We start from the raw sequence: 19524 nt of genomic DNA, 5'->3' as shown, positions 1-19524 counted from the left end.
TGGCTGTCCAAATACTTGTAAATCCGATCTCTCAGAATATCTTCCAATAATTTAAATACTACTGATGTCAGGCTCACTGGCCTGTAATTACCTGGTTAACTATTGGAGCCTTTTTTAAACAACGGAATAACATGAGCTACCCTCCAATCCTCAGGCACTGCACCCGTGGCTGAGGACATTTTAAATATTTCTGTCAGGGCCCCTGCAATTTCTACTCTAGTCTTTCTCAAGGTCCGAGGAAATATCAAGTCAGGCCAGGGGGATTTATCTACCTTTATGCGCCTCCTCCTCTTTAATCTACAAATGTTCCATGACACTACTGCTTGTTTCCCTTCCTTCCATATACACTATGCCAGTTTCCTGAGTAAATACTGATGCAAAATCTGTTTAAGATCTCTCCCACCTCGTGAGACTCCACACATAGACGACCACTCTGATCTTCCAGGGGACCAATTTTGTCCCTTACTATCCTTTTACTCTTAATATACTTGTAGAAACCCTTCAGGTTTTCCTTCACATTATCTGCCAAAGCCACCTCATGTCTTCTTTTTTTTCCTTCCTGATTTCCTTCTTTAGTATTTTCTTACGTTTTCTATACTCTTTAAGTAACTCATTTGCTCTTTGTTGCCTCTACCTGCTATACACTTCTCTCTTTTTCTTAACCGGATTGCCAATATCCCTTGAAAACCAAGGTTCCCTGTGCCTGTTAACTTTGCCTTTAATCCTGGTATGAACATGCAAACTCTGCACTCTCAAAATTTCACCTTTGAAGGCCGTCCACTTACTGAACACATCCTTGCCAGAAAGAAATTATCCTAATCCACTCTTCCTAGATCCATTTTCATTTCCACAAAATTGGCCCTTCGCCAAGTTAGAACCTCAACTCAAGGTCACTGGACCCAAAATGTCCGCCTACACATACTTCTGTCACCTGACCTGTCTGGTTTCCTAATAGGAGATCAAGTATTGCATCCTCTCTCGTAGGTACCTCTATATATTGATTTAGAAAACTTTCCTGAAAACATTTCACAAACTCCAAGCCATCTAGCCCTATTACAGTTTGGGAGTCCCAGTCAATATGTGGAAAGTTAAAATCCCCAACTATTAAAACTTCCTGTTTCTTACATCGGTCTACTATCTTTATACAGATTTGCTCCTCCAATTCTCACTGACTATTGGGCGGTCTATAATACACCCCTATTAGTGTGGTCACGCCTTTCCCGTTCCTCAGCTCCACCCATATGACCTCTGTAGACAAGCACTCCGGGCTGTCCTGTCTACGCACAGCTGTGATATTTTCCCTGACTAGTAATGCCACTCCTCCCCCTTTCATCCCTCCCCGTCTATCACGTCTGAAACAAGGAATATTTCTATCATGTATAAACCACAGGTGGGAAGTTATCTTTTTGTATTAATGTATTAAAAATAAATGATAAATTCTACCAATGGAACCTCTTTCTAAAGGATTCATATTCAAAATAGTAGCCAACAAATCAGATTCTTGCATATATGGAAAGTTAGATAATTACTTTTGTAAAAAATGTCTAACCTGATGATATTGCAGTAAGTGTGTATGAGAGAGAGAATATTTGCTAATTAACTCTTCAAAAGTCATCAATCGACCATCACAAAATAAATGATAATAAAGATAAATAAATCTGCAAAAAAAAAACAGATCCCCTTAATCACTAAAGATTAAACAAGTTTGGGAGAGAGAACTTAATATGACCTTTGTTAATGAAGATGGTCAATTCTTCTTTAATATGTGCCAATCAGTGTTTAATTCAATTTAAAATTGTTCACTGTTACTGTTTAACAAAGGAGAGACTATCCAAAATATTTCCTAACATAGACAATTATTGCGATAGGTGTAAAACTGAAGTATCCACTTTTTCACATATGTTCTGGTCATGTTCTTCATCAAAATCTTTTTGGAAATCTTTATTTTCTACAATTTCTAAAGCTCTGAAAATTAATTTACAACCTAATGTGCAAACCTTTTATTTCTGTCTATACATGCAGTCCTCGTATGACCTTTATCCTCCTCCACCTCACTATCTGCTCTAACACTCTGGTTCCCCTCCCTCTGCAAATCTAGTTTAACACCCTGCCCCCCCCCACCCACCCACCCCCGAGCAGCACTGGCAAATCTACCCGCAAGAATGTTAGTCCCCCTCCAGTTCAGGGGCAAACCGTCCCGTCGGAACAGGCCCCACCTTCCCGGGAACAAAGCCCAATTGTCCAGAAACATGAAGCCCATCCTCCTGCACCATCTCCTTAGCCACGTATTTAGCTGCACTCTCCGCACATTTATATTTACAGGGACTTTACTCCTGACGCCGGTCCCGGGACCCGACCCGTTTACAGACCCGGAGCGGAACCGGAGCAGATTCTCAGCCACTGGTTTTCATCCCAGGTCGCGAAGAAAGGATAAAGTTTCCCCGTGAATTTATTCCCAGTGAAAGTGTGGAGATGGGACTTGGTCTCCGCGTTGTAAAATGAAACTGTCCCGGACTCGTAACTGAGATAAACTCCCACCCTCCCGGGGATGGGACCGGCAGGGAGACGGGCCCCGGGGGAGGGGACACCGGACACGTCACAATCCCGATGTAACACGTCACCATCCCGCCCGATGATCCAGAATCCGGTCTCCGGACTCAGACTGACCCGTCCCTTCCTCTCCACAGACTCTGAGGCGACTCCCAGACCCCAAATCCGATTCCCCGTCACCTCCACCTCCCAGTAATGTCTCCCCGATGTGAATCCCTCCGATCCCAGCACACAAGGCCAGTGTGTGAATCTCTTCCCGGTGTCAGGGAGATTCCTCCGGGTCCCGGTCCGTCTCACACTCTTCCGATCTTCAGACACCTTGAGACACGGATGCGCCGTTTCCACATCCAGGGTGACAGAGACTGGGGGGAGAAGCAGAGAATTAGAGAGTCCCCGGGGATCGGAGGGAGACTCGGGCAGCGCGGTCCCGGGGATCGGGGGGAGACTCGGGCAGCGCGGCCCCGGGGATCGGGGGGAGACTCGGGCAGCGCGGCCCCAGGGATCGGGGGGAGACTCGGGCAGCGCGGCCCCGGGGATCGGGGGGGAGACTCGGGCAGCGCGGCCCCGGGGATCGAGGGGAGACTCGGGCAGCGCGGCCCCGGGGATCGGGGGGAGACTCGGACAGCGCGGCCCCGGGGATCGGGGGGGAGTCTCGGACTGCGCGGCCCCGGGGATCGGGGGGAGACTCGGACAGCGCGGCCCCGGGGATCGGGGGGAGACTCGGACAGCGCGGCCCCGGGGATCGGGGAGAGACTCGGGCGGCGCGGCCCCGGGGATCGGGGGGAGACTCGGGCAGCGCGGCCCCGGGGATCGGGGGGAGACTCGGACAGCGCGGCCCCGGGGATCGGGGGGAGACTCGGACAGCGGGGCCCCGGGGATCGGGGGGAGACTCGGGCAGCGCGGCCCCGGGGATCGGGGGGAGACTCGGGCGGCGCGGTCCCGGGGATCGGGGGGAGACTCGGAATGCGCGGTCCCGGGGATCGGGGGGAGACTCGGGCAGCGCGGCCCCGGGGATCGGGGGGAGACTCGGGCAGCGCGGCCCCGGGGATCGGGGGGAGACACGGGCAGCGCGGCCCCGGGGATCGGGGGGGGGGGGAGACTCGGGCAGCGCGGCCCCGGGGATCGGGGGGAGACTCGGACAGCGCGGCCCCGGGGATCGTGGGAGACTCGGACAGCGCGGCCCCAGGGATCGGGGGGAGACTCGGGCAGCGCGGCCCCGGGGATCGGGGGGGAGACTCGGGCAGCGCGGCCCCGGGGATCGAGGGGAGACTCGGGCAGCGCGGCCCCGGGGATCGGGGGGAGACTCGGACAGCGCGGCCCCGGGGATCGGGGGGGAGTCTCGGACTGCGCGGCCCCGGGGATCGGGGGGAGACTCGGACAGCGCGGCCCCGGGGATCGGGGGGAGACTCGGACAGCGCGGCCCCGGGGATCGGGGAGAGACTCGGGCGGCGCGGCCCCGGGGATCGGGGGGAGACTCGGGCAGCGCGGCCCCGGGGATCGGGGGGAGACTCGGACAGCGCGGCCCCGGGGATCGGGGGGAGACTCGGACAGCGGGGCCCCGGGGATCGGGGGGAGACTCGGGCAGCGCGGCCCCGGGGATCGGGGGGAGACTCGGGCGGCGCGGTCCCGGGGATCGGGGGGAGACTCGGAATGCGCGGTCCCGGGGATCGGGGGGAGACTCGGGCAGCGCGGCCCCGGGGATCGGGGGGAGACTCGGGCAGCGCGGCCCCGGGGATCGGGGGGAGACACGGGCAGCGCGGCCCCGGGGATCGGGGGGGGGGGGAGACTCGGGCAGCGCGGCCCCGGGGATCGGGGGGAGACTCGGACAGCGCGGCCCCGGGGATCGTGGGAGACTCGGACAGCGCGGCCCCGAGGATCGGAGGGGAGACTCGGGCAGCGCGGCCCCGGGGATCGGGGGGGAGACTCGGGCAGCGCGGCCCCGAGGATCGGAGGGGAGACTCGGGCAGCGCGGCCCCGAGGATCGGAGGGGAGACTCGGGCAGCGCGGCCCCGAGGATCGGGGGAGACTCGGGCGGCGCGGCCCCGGGGATCGGGGGGAGACTCGGGCGGCGCGGCCCCGGGGATCGGGGGGAGACTCGGGCGGCGCGGCCCCGGGGATCGGGGGGAGACTCGGGCGGCGCGGCCCCGGGGATCGGGGGGAGACTCGGGCGGCGCGGCCCCGGGGATCGGGGGGGATTTCCGCTGGACGGAGAGCAGAGACCCCTGGCCCTTGACTCCTCAGACAGGGGAAACATCCTCCCTCACTCCTGCCTGTTGACTCCTGAAAGAATTTTGTGTTTCCATGAGATCTCTTCTCATTCTACGAAACTGGGAACAGAGAACATAGAGCAGTACAGCACAGGAACAGGCCCGTCATACAATGTTCACATTCATTTGTGAGTGTGAAGTGGGGGAGTGTGATGGTTTGAGACAGTAAAGGAGGTGATAATGGGAACCAGTTGGGGAGAGATGAATGGCAGATAGAACCAGGAGGGGGAGGGGTGGAAAGAATGTGGGTGAACTGTGTGTGTAGACGTAATGAGAAGCTGGAGGGGGCAAAGATGGGAGATGAGGATGACTTTGTCCCCTTTCCCAGAACCCCATCCCTCGCAGCCCCTCATTTAGACAGGGGATGAATTTGCAGGAACCCTTAAGCAACACAGGTCCTGATGAAGTGTTTCAGTCTAAACCGTGGACTGTTTATTCTTTTCCATAGAAACTTCCCGGACTGAAGTTCCCCCAGCAATTTGTGTGTGTTACTCTGCTTTAAATATACTCAATTATTTGGCCTCCACAGCTGCCTGTGGCAGATTCACTATCCTGTGGATAAAGGAATTCCTTCTCATCTCTGTCCTAAATGGACATCCCTATAGTCGGAGGCTGTGCTTACCGTTCTCGACCCACCCACATCCTCCCAACATCAACTCTCTCCAGACAGGTGTCAGAGAGATCTGGCGAGACCCTTCATCAGGACCTGTGCAGCTTGGAATACCAGCATCTGCAGATTTTCTCCTGCTTGATTTTTAAAGCAGAAGTTAATAAGTAAACTTCTTGATCAGTCAGAGTCTCAAAAGTTATGGGGAGGAATCGGGAGAATAGGGTTGAGAGGGATAATAAATCAGCCATTCTTCTAAACTCCGGTGAGTACAGGCCCAGAACCATCAAACACTCCTCATATGTTAACTCTTTCATTCCCAGAATTATTCTTGTGAATCTTCTGCACCCCCTCCAATGCCAGCACATGTTTTCCAATAGAAGGGACCCAAAACTGCTCACAATACTCCAAGTGTGGTCTGACCAATGCCTTATAAAACCTCAGAATTACATCCTTGCTCTTGTACTCTAATCCTCTCGAAATGAAAGCAAACATTGAGTTTGCCAATCTTACCACTGACACAAACTGCAAGTTAACCTTCAGGGAATCCTGCACAAGGACACCCATGTCCCTTTGCACCTCTGATTTTTGAATTTCGCCCTGTTTACAGAATTGTCTATGCCTTTATTCCTTCGACCAAAGTCATACCTGCCTAAGTTTGTACCTGTCAAACTCTACCTGTGCTACAAGATCCTTATTACGTATACTGGTGCATTCAAATAAGACCATAAGACAAAGCAGCAGAAGCCGGCCATTCGGCCCTTCGAATCTGCTCCACCATTTGATCATGAGCTGATCCATTCTCCCATGTATTCCCACTCTCCCACCGTCTCACCATGACCTATGATGCCCTGGCTACTCAGATACCTATCAATCTCTGTCTTAAATACACCCAATGACCTGGCCTCCACTGCCGCAAGAAATTCACAGATTCACCACACTCTGGCTAAAAAAATTTCTTTGCATCACTTTTCTGAATGGGCGCCCTTCAATCATTAAGTCATGCTCTCTCGTACTAGACTCCCCCACCATGGGAAACAACTTGGCCACATCCACTCTGTCTATGCCTTTTAACATTCAAAATGTTTCTGTGAACTTCCCCCTCATTCTTCTAAACTCCACGGAGTACAGTCCAAGAGCGGTCAAATGTTCCTCATATCTTAACCCTCTCATTCCAGGAATCATTCTAGTGAATCTTCTCTGAACCCTCTCCAATGTCAGAACATCCTTTCTTAAATAAGCAGCCCAAAACTGCACACAGTATTCCAAGTGAGGTCTTACCAGTGTCTTATAGAGTCTCAACATCACATCCCTGCTCCTATACTCTATTACTCTGGAAATGAATGCCAACATTGCATTCAACTTCTTCACCACCAACTCAACCTGGAGGTTAACCTTAAGGGTATCCTGCACGAGCACTCCCAAGTTCCGTTGCATCTCAGGACTTTGAATTTTCTCTCCATTTAAATAATAGTCTGCCCATTTCTTTCTTCTACCAAAGTGCATGACCATACACTTTTCAACATTGTATTTCATTTGCCACTTCTTTGACCAGTCTCCCAATCTATCCAAGTCTCTCTGCAGAGATTCTCTGTTTCCTCAGCACTACCGTCCCCTCCACCTATCTTTGTATCATCAGCAAACTTAGCCACAAGGCCATCTATTCCATAATCCAAGTTGTTGATATACAACGTAAAAAGATGTGGCCCCAACACGGACCACTGTGGAACACCACTGGTAACAGGCAGACAACCAGAATAGGTTCCTTTATTCCCACGCTCTGTTTCCTGCCAATCAGCCAACGTTCTATCCACATATGTAACTTTCCAGTAATTCCATGGGCTCTTATCTTGTTTAGCAGCCTCATGTGTGCCACCTTGTCAAAGGCCTTCTGAAAATCCAAATACACAACATCCACTGCATCTGCCTTGTCTAGCCTACTTGTAATTTCCTCAAAAAATTTCAATGGGTTTGTCAGGCAGGATTTTCCTTTAAGGAAACCATGCTGAGTTTGGCCTATCTTGTCATATGCCTCCAGGTACTCCGTAATCTCATCCTTGATAATCGACTCCCAACAACTTCCCAAACACTGATGTCAACCTAACAAGTCTATGATTTTCTTTTTGCTTCCTTGCCCCTTTCTTAAATACCAGAGTGGCATTTACAATCTTCCACTCCTCCGTAACCATGTCAGAATCTTTGACTTTTGAAAGATCATTGCTAATGCCTCCGCGATCTCCACAGCTACTTCCTTCAAAACACAAGGGCGCATTCCATCTGGTCCTGGAGATTTATCTACCCTTAGACTATTCAGCTTCCTGAGTACTTTCTCTGTCGTAATTGTGACTGCACACACTTCTCTTCCCTGACACCCTTGAGTGTCCAGTACACTGCTGATATCTTCCTCAGTGAGGACTGATGCAAGTACTCGTTCAGTTCCTCAGCCATCTCCTTATCTCCCATTACAATTTCTCCAGCATCATTTTCTATCGGTCCTATATCCACTCTCACCCGTTTTTTATTCTTTATATACGACAAAGCTTTTAGTATCTTCTCTGATATTATTTGCTAGCTTCCTTTCATAGTTCATCTTTTCCCTCTTAATGGCCTTCTTAGTTTCCTTTTGTAAGCTTTTAAAAACTTCCCAATCCTCTGTCTTCCCACTAATTTTTGCTTCCTTGAATGCCCTCTCCTTTGCTTTTACTTTGGCTTTGACTTCTCTTGTCAGCCACGGTCGCAACCTTTTTCCATTTGAAGATTTCTTCTTTTTTTGGAATATATCTGTCTCGCACCTTCCTCACTTCTCACATAAACTCCAGCCACTGCTGCTCTGCCGTCCTCCCGTGTGTCCCTTTCCAGTCAAATTTGGCCAGTTCCTCTCTCGTGCCACTGTAATTTCCTTTACTCCATTGAAATACCGACACATCGGATCTCGGCTTCTCTTTCTCAAATTTCACAGTGAACTCAATCATGTTACGATCACTGCCTCCTAACGGTTCCTTCAACTCAGTCTCTCTAATCACCTCTGGGTCATTACACAACATCTAATCCAGTACCTCTGATCCCCTAGTGGGCTCAACAACAAGCTGTTCTGAAAAGCCATCTCGTAGACATTCCACAGATTCTCTCTGTTGAGATCGAGTGTCGACCTGATTTTCCCAATCCACTCGCATGTTAAAATCCCCCACAATTATCATAAAACTGCCTTTCTGGCAAACCTTTTCTATTTCCTGTTGTAATTTGTAGTCCACCTCACTGCAGCTGTTAGGAGGCCTGTATATAACAGCCGTCAGGGTCCTTTTACCCCTACGATTTCTTAGCTCAACCCAGAAAGATTCTGCACCTTCCGATCCTATGTCACCTCTTTCTAATGATTTAATATCATTTCTTACCAATAAAGCCATGCCACCCCCTCTGCCTACCTGCCTATCCTTCCGATACACCGTGTATCCTTGGACGTTCAGCTCTCAGAGACATGCATCCTTTAGCCACGTCTCAGTGATGGCCACAAAATTATACCTGCCAATCTGTAGCTGTACGACAAGATCATCCACCTTATTCCTTATGCTGTGTGTATTTAAGTATAACACCTTAAGTCCAGTATTTGATACTTTTTGATTTGATTGCACTTCAACTCATCCCATTGGCTGCAAATTTGCCCCATCACCTGCCTGTCCTTCCTGACATCTTTACTGCTCACTATCTTAGATTTATTTCTGTTTTGCCCCTCCTCTACTCTATCATTCCGGTTTCCCATACCCCTTCCAAATTAGTTTAAACCCTCCCTAACAGCTCTATTAAACATTCCCGCTATGGTTCAGGTGTAACCCATCCTTTTTGAACAGGTAATACTTCCCCCTGAAGAGATACCAATGATCCAAGAATCTGAAGCCCTGCCCCCTGCACCAGTCTCTCAGCCACACATTCATCTGCCTGATCCTACTATTCTTGCCCTCGCTAGCACGTGGCACAGGTAGCAATCCTGAGATTACTACCCTGGAGGTCCTGCTTCTCAGCTTCATTCCTAACTCCTGGAAATCTCTCTTCAGGACCTCCTCCGTTTTCCTCGCTATGTCATTGGTACCAACATGTACCAAGACAGCTGGCTGCTCGCCCTCTCCCTTCAGAATATCCTGGACCCGATTCGAGACATCCCGTACCCTGGCACCTGGGAGGCAGCACACCATGCGGGTATCTCTACCAGGCTCACAGAATCTCCTGTCTGTTCCCCTGACTATGGAATCCCCTATGACTACCGCATTCCTCTTCTCCCTCCTTCCCTCCTGCACAACAGCGCCAGGCTCACTGCCAGAGACCCGGTCACCGTGGCCGTCCCGTCAGGTCATCCCCCTCAACAGCATCCGAAACGATATACTTGTTGCTGAGGGGGGCAGTCACAGGGGTGCTCTCCACTATCCGGGCATTTCCCTTCCCTCTCCTGACAGTCACCCAGTTTTCTGACCCCTGTAGCCTAGGGATGACTACCTCCCTGTAGCTCCTGTCTATCACCTCTTCATTTTCTCTAATAAGCAGTAGGTCATCAAGCTGCAGCTCCAGATCCCTAACACGGTCTCCGAGGAGCTGAATCTCGGTGTACCTGGTGCAGATGTGGCTATCAGGGAGGCTGGAGGTCACCCAGGATTCCCACATCTGACACCCTGAACAAAGCACTAACCCTGCAAACATGCTACCTAATTCTACAAGAATGAAACAAAGAAAGATAGGTCTACTCACCCACTTACTTCGCCAAACACACAAACTTTTTAAACCGTTCGCTAATGTGGCCTGCTATTCCCCCGTCCGTCCGGTCCGATTTGCCAAGGGGAGAAAAAGAGTCGGTTCCTCGCTCTCGCCTCTTCCCATTACCGTCTAAGCCCGTTGAGCCAAAGCCCTACACTCTGCTGCCACCCACTCCGCTGCCCGCTGTATAGGGTGGTCATCTTTTTAAACTCTCCGCGCTGTCCTGCGCGCAGTCTCGCCATTCTTGTACGCAATTTTTTTTAAAAACTGCCTTCCTTCAGAATTTAGCTCCCACGCCGCCCTTCTTGTCCCAATCTAAAAAAACACCTTCAGTCCTGTATTCATCAGCCTATTCCACACGGTCCACATGAAATTCAGCAAGGCCTTTGATGTCGATGATAGACCACACTTGGAGCATTGTCTGCATTTCCGGTTCCCGAATATGGGGAGGATGTCATTACACTGGACAGGAGGCTTCAGGAGGATGTTACCAGGACTGGGGGCTTGGGTTAAAAGCAGAGTGGATAAGCTTGGGCTATTCAGCTGTAGTGTAGGATGTTCAGGTATGACCCCTTATCGAGGTAAATAATTCATAAGGCGCTTAAATAAAGTTTCTTTTTCCAAGAAATGGGAGTACAGAACCAGAGGCCTCAGATTGAAAGTGAGACGGGAAATTTTTATGAGTGGTCTATCGGGTAACATTCTCATAGAGAGGGAGGTTGGTAAATGGAATTTGCCCTCAGATGCTGTAGAAACAGGTAAAAATAAAATATTTTAAAATAAATTTGGGCAGGTACACAGATGGGAAATGGTTAGAGGGATGGGGGGGGGGTGCAAACACACACAAATGGGCCATGCTCAAGAAGACATCTTAGTCTTGCAGATTGATGAAGTGGGCCGTGAGTTCAACATCCGTCAAACCCTCCCAGATCATCCTCCTGAGGAATCTCACCCCGGACTCTGTCTGTGAAGTGTTGATGTGACGTCACGTCAGAGGGCAGCTCAGTGACACAGAACAGACAGACTGGGTAAGGACGGCAGATTTCAATCCTAAATGGGAATTTGTGCCTATTTCTGTGGACGTGTGTCACACTCTGATAGTATATCCGTGTGTGTGTGTGTGTGTGTGTGTGTGTGTGTGTGTGTGTGTGTGTGTGTGTGTGTGTGTGTGTGTGTGTGTGTGTGTGTGTGTGTGTGTGTGTGTATGTGTGTGTGTGTGTGTGTGTGTGTGTGTGTGTGTGTGGATTGTGGTAAATATCCATGTGGTGGTATACATATTGAAGGAGAGTGTGCACATTGAAGAATTTGTATGTTACAGTGTGTCATCACATGTCTGGTGTGTTGAGTTGTTTAAATGAATAAATGACTGTCTCTGAAGAGATTGGTTTCCAGGTTACTGAGGGAAATAACAACGTACATTGCTGAGGCTCTGACTACAATCTGCCAGTCCTTCCTGTGTATGTGTGTGAGGGAGCTTTGCCAGGCCGGTTATTCTGTGTGTGCTTCTCCCGAGATGAAATCTTGACCCATGTCAATGCTTGTCGGTGTGTCCGAGCTCATTCTCACAATGCTTCAATGTAGTGGTCTGATCACCATAAGACATACGAGCAGAATTAGGCCATTTGCCTATCGAGTCTGCTCCGCCATTCAATCATGGCTGATCCTTTTTTTCCCTCCTCAGCCCCACTACCTGGTCTTCTCCCCGTAACCATTGATACTGTGTCCAATCTAGAACCTATCAAGCTCTGCCTTAAATACACCCAACAAGTTCCACAATTTCACCAGCTGCTGGCTCAAATTTCCCCGCATCTGTTTTAAATAGACCCCCCTCTATCTTGAGGCTGTGCCCTCTTGTCCTAAACTCCACCACCATGGGAAACATCCTTTCCACATCTACTCTGTCTAGGACTTTCAACATTCGAAAGGTTTCAATGAGATCCCCCCTCATCTTTCTAAATTCCAGCGAGTACAGACACAGAGCTATCAAATGTTCCTCGTATGATAACCCTTTCATTCCTGGAATCATCCTTATGAAATGAACCTTCTGCAATGCCAGAACATCTTTTCTTAGATGAGGAGCCCAAAACTGTTCACAATACTCAAGGTGAGGCTTCACCAGTGCCTTATAAAGCCTCAGCATCACATCCCTACTCTTGAATTGAATGATATCTAAACCCCTTGAATTGAATGCTAACATTGGATTTGCCTTCCTCACCACTGACTATACCTGCATGTTAACCTTTAGGTTGTACTATTTTGCCATTTGAGTATTTATTCATTTTTGGAATACATCTGTCCTTCACCTTCCTCATTTTCCCAGAAACTGACACCATTTCTGTTCTGCTCTCATCCCTGCCAGCATCTCCTTCCAATTTGCTTTGGCCAACTCCTCTCTCAGTCCACTGTAATTTCTTTCACTCCTCTGAAATACTACAATGTTAGACTTTCTCCTGATCAAATTTCAAGTTGAACTCAGTCATGTTGTGAGCACTGCTTCCTAAGGTTTCTTTTAAGTACTCACCTCTGGTTCAATACATAACACCCAATCCAGTAGAGCTGTTCCCCGAGTAGGCTCAACGACAAACTGCTCTAGGAAGCCACCACACTGCATTCAACAAACTCACTCTCTTGAGATCCTTTACCAACCTGATTTTCCCAATTGCCCTGCATGTTGAAATCTCCCATGATTATCATAACATTGTCCTTTTCATCAGCCTTTTCTATTTCCAGTTGTAATCTGTGGGCCACAACCCACTGACTGTTGGGAGGCCTGTATATGACTGCTGTCAGAATCTTTTTTACTTTTGCAGTTCCTTACCTCAACCCAAAAGATTCAACATCTTCCAATCCTATGTCACATCTTGCTGCTGATTTACCAGCAGAGCCACACCACCCCATCGGCCTTCCTTCCTTCCTCCGACACATTGTGTAACCTTGGACATTCAGCTCCCAACTACAACCATCCTTCAGCCACGATTCCGTGATACCTGACAATCGGTAATAGTGCAACAAGATCATCCACCTTATTTCCCGTTCACATCAATAGATTCTCCTGTCTGTTCCCCTGGCGATTCAGTCCCCGATCACGACCACTCCCCTCTTCTGCCTCTAACAACAGTGAGAGTTGCTGATCCGGAAGGGGGAAGACCTGCGTCAATCAGAGTCTGCACTCACAGGGAACATGAAGGACTTGTGTATTTTCCTGACAATCCCTGTCACCACACTGATACCCGCTTTTATTCCCTACAATATTATCATCAGTATTAAATTCCCAGTTCCTCTGGTAGATCCAAACTCATGTCCTGGTGTGTTAGTGCGTTTGCCTGGGATCAGGACAGGGTGGTTCATCTGCCAGTCCCGTGTATTGGTTGTATTGTGACCCTGTGCTGGTGTGTTCAGGGCTCTGACATCTCCAGCTGACCATGTGACAGTGATGCCTCCCAGTCGGTGGGGTTGATGTGGAATAAACTTCAGTTCCCCTTCAGCCCAGTATTACAGACAATCTTTGCATCAAATTGGAACTAAATTGAGCTTTATAAACAAGGAGAAATGAATCTTTGTAAGTTTTACCTCGATTAATAGCATCAAGCGTTTCTCTCAGCACTGTTTTCAACCAATAGGGGTGATCGAATTTTTCAACCGGTAGGGTCTCATCTGTCACTGACAATTCCTGAACATCGTCATTAATCCTGTAAATATTAAACTGCTGGTTAGAAATTGCAGTTCTGAACTATTTTACAAATCCATACAGGGTTTCAGTAAAGAGCATGTCCTACCTTCTGTTCCGACGAGCTTCCTGCTGAAATAAATAAAACACAAATCTGATTACACTTGGACTTACTGTCCACATCCTGAATTTCATCCAAATCATTACAAAGTGTTGAAAATTCCCACTCCCGGAATCACTCACACACACGGACAATACCGAACCACGGGGTAACTTACAAGGAAAGTTTCTGAATGTCAGACCATTACTGAGAGGATGAAACTTACAGGGAAGACAGGACAGGCTGTGCATTATCATCTGGATATGACGTCAGTGTGATAGGATGGAGGAATTTAAGATCAGTGACGTATGTGATTGTGTGTGGGTGGAGGAAGTACCTCTATTTATGGGGAGACTTGTGGGGAGATGTAATTCCAGATGGATTTTAACAAATTCCACTAGAAATTTAGTGAGGAGGATGTGGAACTCAGTGCCACAGGAGTGGTTGAAATGGAACAGCAGAGATTGAATGTAATGGGGAGGCTGGATAAACACGTGAGGGACCAGGGAGTTCAGGGCACTGTTGCTGGTTGTGTTGAGTAAGTGGCCGGAGGATTGTGCCGAGGGTAATTGGTAGGAGAAGATGGACCGAATGGCCTGCTCATGACGGAGAATGGGACACAATCCCATGTAAAACTTATCGGAAAAAGTAGAGACAGTGAAATTTTCCGTAATCTGACGGAAACCAGTTATGGAGGATATGTCTGGTGTGCGGGTCACATTCTTTGTTCTCACTGATTGACAGAGAGACCCTCACACCCACCGCACCAGACACACTCACAGCCTGTGACTGGAACTGGGTGTTAATGGGAGTTTTAGAGGATATTTAATGCGGTAATTAAGGAAACAGTCAGCAGCTCTGTGTTATAATCAGAGTAAATCATTTCAGAAAAGATTGCATTCTGTCCTGGGATGTACAGAAGTTGTGGAAGTTCAGTTTTGGGACAATAGACAATAGGTGCAGGAGTAGGCCCTTCGGCCCTTCTAGCCAGCACCGCCATTCACTGTGATCATGGCTGATCATACACAGTCAGTACCCTGTACCTGCCCTCTCCCCATATCCCTTGACCGCACTATCTATAAGAGCTCTATCTAACTCTCTCTTGAAAGCATCCAGAGACTTGACCTTCACTGCGACAATTGATTTGGTAGAATTGGCCTCGGTGCTGTGTTTATTTCAAATATACCACTGTTCATTTAGTTCAATTTGACAGAAACAAATTGAAATATAATCCCTCACCTTGAGAAATATCACACTGTCTTTTTGATCCATCTGTTCCTTTAACTTAGTGATTTCCTCCTGAATAATCCTTATATTCTCTTGAATCTCTCGAAGATTTTTCTCCATTGTGTCGAGAATCCTCTTCTCTTCTTCCCTGAGATCCCTGAGGAAGCTCTGCTCTTTCTCAGTGATAATCTGGCGCAGTTCAGCAAACTGGGATGTGATGTGGGACTGAAGGCTGTGTGACTGTTCCTGTTGAATGAAAGGTGAAGATTAATATTCTGCACTGCTGTGCTCTGTTTCCTTTTGTTGTTAAGTTCGGTCTATTGGAGTCCATGCTACTTCTGAGTGCATTCCAGTCAACACCATTCCCTCACGTTTTCCTGAAACCTATTCTCACTTATGACCCATAAGCTCCCATCTGATTCACGCACACCCACCCCACCTTCACAGGGTTAACGGTAATTAGCCATTCATCCGTCATGTCGTTGGGATGTGTCCGAGTCTCTCGTGGCCACAGGGAGAGCATGCAAACTCCACACAGACAGCAGCAGAGGTCAGGATCGAACCCAGGTCACTGGAGCTGCGATACTCTGCTATTCTGCATTAAATAGAGCAAAACTCGACAGTAATATCAGAAATTCCGCCCAGGAAGCCTCACCCGAACTCCGGAAATCTTCTCTTTCTGTTGCTGCTCCTTTTCCTGGAAGTCTGATTTCTTTTTTGTGAGAGAGTCTAAGGAAGATTTTAGCTGATCCTGGAAGTCAGAGAGTGAAGGAAATAGAAACAAAGATGCATCAAAAGAAACCGGTGATCAAACCCGATTATCACACAAAATGCCGGAGGAACTCAGTGAGTCAGGCAGCATCTATTCAGGGGAAATAAACAGCCGGTGTTCCGGGATGAGACCCTTCATCAGGACTGGGAAGGAATGGGACAGAAGCCAGAATATAAAGGTTGGGGATGAGAACCAGCTGACAGGTGACAGGTAACACAACGTGAGGGGGGACGTGGGGGAGGGTGATGAAGTGAGAAGCTGAGAGGAGATAGGTGGGAGAGGTAAAGGGCTAGAGAAGAAGGAATCTAGTACGAGAGGACAATCGACCATGGAAGAAACGGGAGGAACTGGGCTGTTTGCGGCCCTGAATGGTGACGAGGGAGGAGGTTAGGAGTCAGGTCCCACTTGTCCCGTTTACAGGTGTCGGTGCCAGCAGGGAGATCAGTGGGGAGGAGCGAGTGGATCAGGGCGATACAGGACGTGGACCGCGATCCGTATGGAGAGCGGAGAGTTGCGGGGTGAGGAGGTGGGCTGTGGGACGGAGAAATGCTAGAATCCCGTTGGAGATGGCGGAAGTTGCAGAGAGTGATGTGTTTGTTAAGGAAATGCGTTAAGTATTAAATTAATGTTAGTTTTACCGTGTAGTTTTTAACAGCTTCTTTAACCGGCTTGAAGCGGTGCTCTCTGTGTTCCTCCGCCACTGCACAGATCAGACAGATCAGTGTCTTGTCCGTTTCACAAAACAGCTTCAGTTCTTCCTCATGTTCCTCGCAGTGACGTTTACTTTCCTTCCCTTTCGGGTTCAGGTTTAGATTTCGAAATTTTTCAGCCAGATTTGCTAAGGCCCGATTCACCCTGAGGGTGCGGTCAGCAAACACCTCTCTACATTCCGGGCAGGAGTTTCTCTGCTCCCTTTCCCAACACCGTGTGATACAAGAGCGACAGAAGTTGTGTCCACACTCCAGTATAACCGGATCGATGAAGAAATCCAGGCAGATGGGACAAATGACCTCCTCGCTCAAACTCTCGGCCTGTTCTTTCGAAGCCATGTTAACTCCCAGCACTTCCTGATTCAGAATGCTTTCACTTTCGGGGAGCTGCTGATCCCCTGCAGTACCGCGATTGTCCACTACGCGCGCTGCAGACTCAGGGAGTGAACATTATGTTGCTGGATGTGTTCAGTGGAAATTCTGGCCATTTCTATGTTTAGTGTGGGATCAAAAACACATTAAACAGGCAACAGATAAGAAAACGCGGCCATGGACTGTCTAAGCCCGGCTACGAGCGGAGGAGGGTTGGCCATATGGCTACCAACCCCATCTCTTAAAAACCTAGAGCGACAAAAACGTCAGCTGAATATCCAAAGGCCTCATCCCTGCGGTCGGAAGGACCTTCCCCTGGAAGACGATTGAAGTCCTGCGCTGAAAGGAGAAGCCATGTGTCCCCCTGGGGTGGTTCACTACTACAATAACTGTGAGGCTTCCTCAGCCAACCCGGCCTCCCCCTGTCCGGTGTAGAGGATCCCTGTAGTCCCAATGGTGTCCCTGTAGACTGGAATGTGCCAGTCGGCAGCATTCCTGTATGACAGGGTTTCCCAAACATTTTTTTAATGCCAAAGACCAATACCAGTAACCGTGGACCCCAGGTTGGGAACCCCTGCTCTCCGGACATCTCGATGTGATGGCAGGCCAACAAGTTTCGAGCGTCTTTCCCCGAGTTGATGATCTTCCAGCAGCACTCGCTGTCCATTTTCCTGCGCGTCCTGGGAACAGCCCGAGGATCAGTGAGCCTTCTGTCACGCAGCTGCTGTGGCACAGACCCTTGCATCTTTCTACACAGATCTTCGCCAGCCCACAGTCCGCAAAGAGGTGAGTGACCGTCTCGTCTCCACTGCAGTAATCTCGGGGCAGCGCGCTGTGGGAGTGATCTCCGGGCATGCAGCAAGGATCAGGCTGGGAGGGGCCCTCTCGTCTCCGCTGCAGTAGTCTCGGGGCAGCGCGCTGTGGGAGTGATCTCCGGGCATGCAGCAAGGATCAGACTGGGAAGGGCCCTCTCGTCTCCACTGCAGTAGTCTCGGGGCAGCGCGCTGTGGGAGTGATCTCCGGGCATGCAGCAAGGATCAGACTGGGAGGGACCCTCTCGTCTCCACTGCAGTAATCTCGGGGCAGCGCGCTGTGGGAGTGATCTCCGGGCATGCAGCAAGGATCAGACTGGGAGGGGCCCTCTCGCTGCCAGACAGGTGAGGTCTTGCTGCCGGTTGGTGAGATCTGGTGATGAGGCATTCTGCCAGATGGTCTGGGCTGTCTGCTCAGGGAACCACTCCACTGTGTCCATCCAGTCCTTCTCCTGCAGTAACTGCAGGACATTCCGTGCTGACCACTGTCTGGTGTTCTTGTGGTCAAAGCTGCTGGTCTGAAAGAACTGTCACCAATTTCATTAACACAAGGTTCACATGGAGAAGCTTCCTGATTGAGACAGACACAGTCTCACAGGGTATTTACAGGGTAGGGGCAGGAATGATGTTTCTCCTGGCTGGGCAGTGGAACCGGGGATCACAGACTCAAAATCCGAGGTCACCTCAGCAGGACTGAGATGAGAAGAAATTTCCCCACCCACAGTGCAGTGAATATTTGGAGTTTTCTCCACAGGTTTTTTAAATTAAACGGACATATTTAGGGGCTCGGCGATGTTGGGAACTTTGCAGGAAAGTGGCGCTGAGGTCAAAGATCAGTCATGTTCTGAGTGAGGGACAGAACAGCGCAACGGGCCGAACAGCATCGCCTGCTCCTGTTTCTTATTTTCTAAATCACGAGTTTACCTTTGCGCCTTGTTCTCCCTTGGCCTTCAGCCTGTCGGATTGCACAGGGGAGCGGTGAGAGCTCCGGAGATCCATCAGCAGCCGCTGCGGTTATTTCATGCTCTTGTTATTTATCGCTTTTTACCCGTATTTGCATTTGCACAATTTGTATGTGGTGACTTAACTGTACTCCGATAATAAGATTTACTTTGAAATTCGAGTTTCGGGAAACCTACTTTAATTCTGAGAACAAACTGTGATTGACATCTCCAGCTCCGAGCAGCAGCCCGTCCTCACACACTCACAGCCAATCAGCGATCACCGCTGGGAGAAGGATGCTCCCATTGGCTGACGGGTGTCAGTGGGCGGGACGCTGAGCGCCCGGCCGGGCCTGTGTTTGGAACCGGGACTGAGTGAGGCCGGAGACCGGGAGCTGAGCCTCGGGTTTCGGCTGCACCACCGGCGGGTCGTGAATCCTTTCGAAGGCAGAACTGAAGAGACCGGCGGAGATTCCGTGAGATGTTTCAGCTAGACGGAGGGCGCCCGGCCTTTCCCCGCCGAGGATCGGGGCCTGTTGTCTGGAGTTGTCTCCCAGACCCGTCCCTTCCTGCTGGGAGACGGGAGCTGCCCCGCAGCGGCTGCCGGTGGATCTCCGGAGCTCTCACCGCTCCCCTGTGCAATCCGAACGGCTGAAAACCAAGGGAGAACAAGGCGCAAAGGTAAACTCGTGCTTTAGAAAATAAGGAACAGGAGCATGCCTGGCCACTCGGCCCGTTGCGCCTATTCCACCCTTTCCT

At 49.9% G+C, this 19524-nt stretch overlaps 1 protein-coding gene across 1 annotated transcript; it reads right to left on the bottom strand.

Moving 5' to 3' along the window:
* Positions 1 to 2149: 2149 nt before the first annotated feature.
* Positions 2150 to 18884, bottom strand: LOC140723678 (zinc-binding protein A33-like). The gene is made up of 7 exons (XM_073038240.1): positions 18873 to 18884; positions 16569 to 16889; positions 15814 to 15909; positions 15171 to 15404; positions 13941 to 13963; positions 13735 to 13853; positions 2150 to 2912 (listed from the first exon to the last, which is right to left on the bottom strand). The coding sequence occupies exons 1-7, from the start codon at positions 18882 to 18884 to the stop codon at positions 2362 to 2364; spliced, it is 1356 nt and encodes a 451-aa protein (XP_072894341.1). The 3' UTR covers positions 2150 to 2361.
* Positions 18885 to 19524: the final 640 nt, after the last annotated feature.

Source organism: Hemitrygon akajei, unplaced genomic scaffold (assembly GCF_048418815.1).
Source record: "Hemitrygon akajei unplaced genomic scaffold, sHemAka1.3 Scf000125, whole genome shotgun sequence".
In the NCBI taxonomy this organism is placed as follows: domain Eukaryota; kingdom Metazoa; phylum Chordata; class Chondrichthyes; order Myliobatiformes; family Dasyatidae; genus Hemitrygon; species Hemitrygon akajei.
The sequence above is the reverse complement of the archived record's forward strand: the minus strand, read 5'-3'. Positions and strand labels throughout refer to the sequence as shown.

What these genes read in the sequence shown, in the direction of transcription:
- LOC140723678 (XM_073038240.1), bottom strand. An exon ending in ACAGTGTGATATTTCTCAAG is followed by an intron (nt 13,964 to 15,170) that starts GTGAGGGATTAT and finishes TATTTATTTCAG; the next exon opens with CAGGAAGCTCGTCGGAACAG. An exon ending in GAAGCTCGTCGGAACAGAAG is followed by an intron (nt 13,854 to 13,940) that starts GTAGGACATGCT and finishes TAATATTTACAG; the next exon opens with GATTAATGACGATGTTCAGG.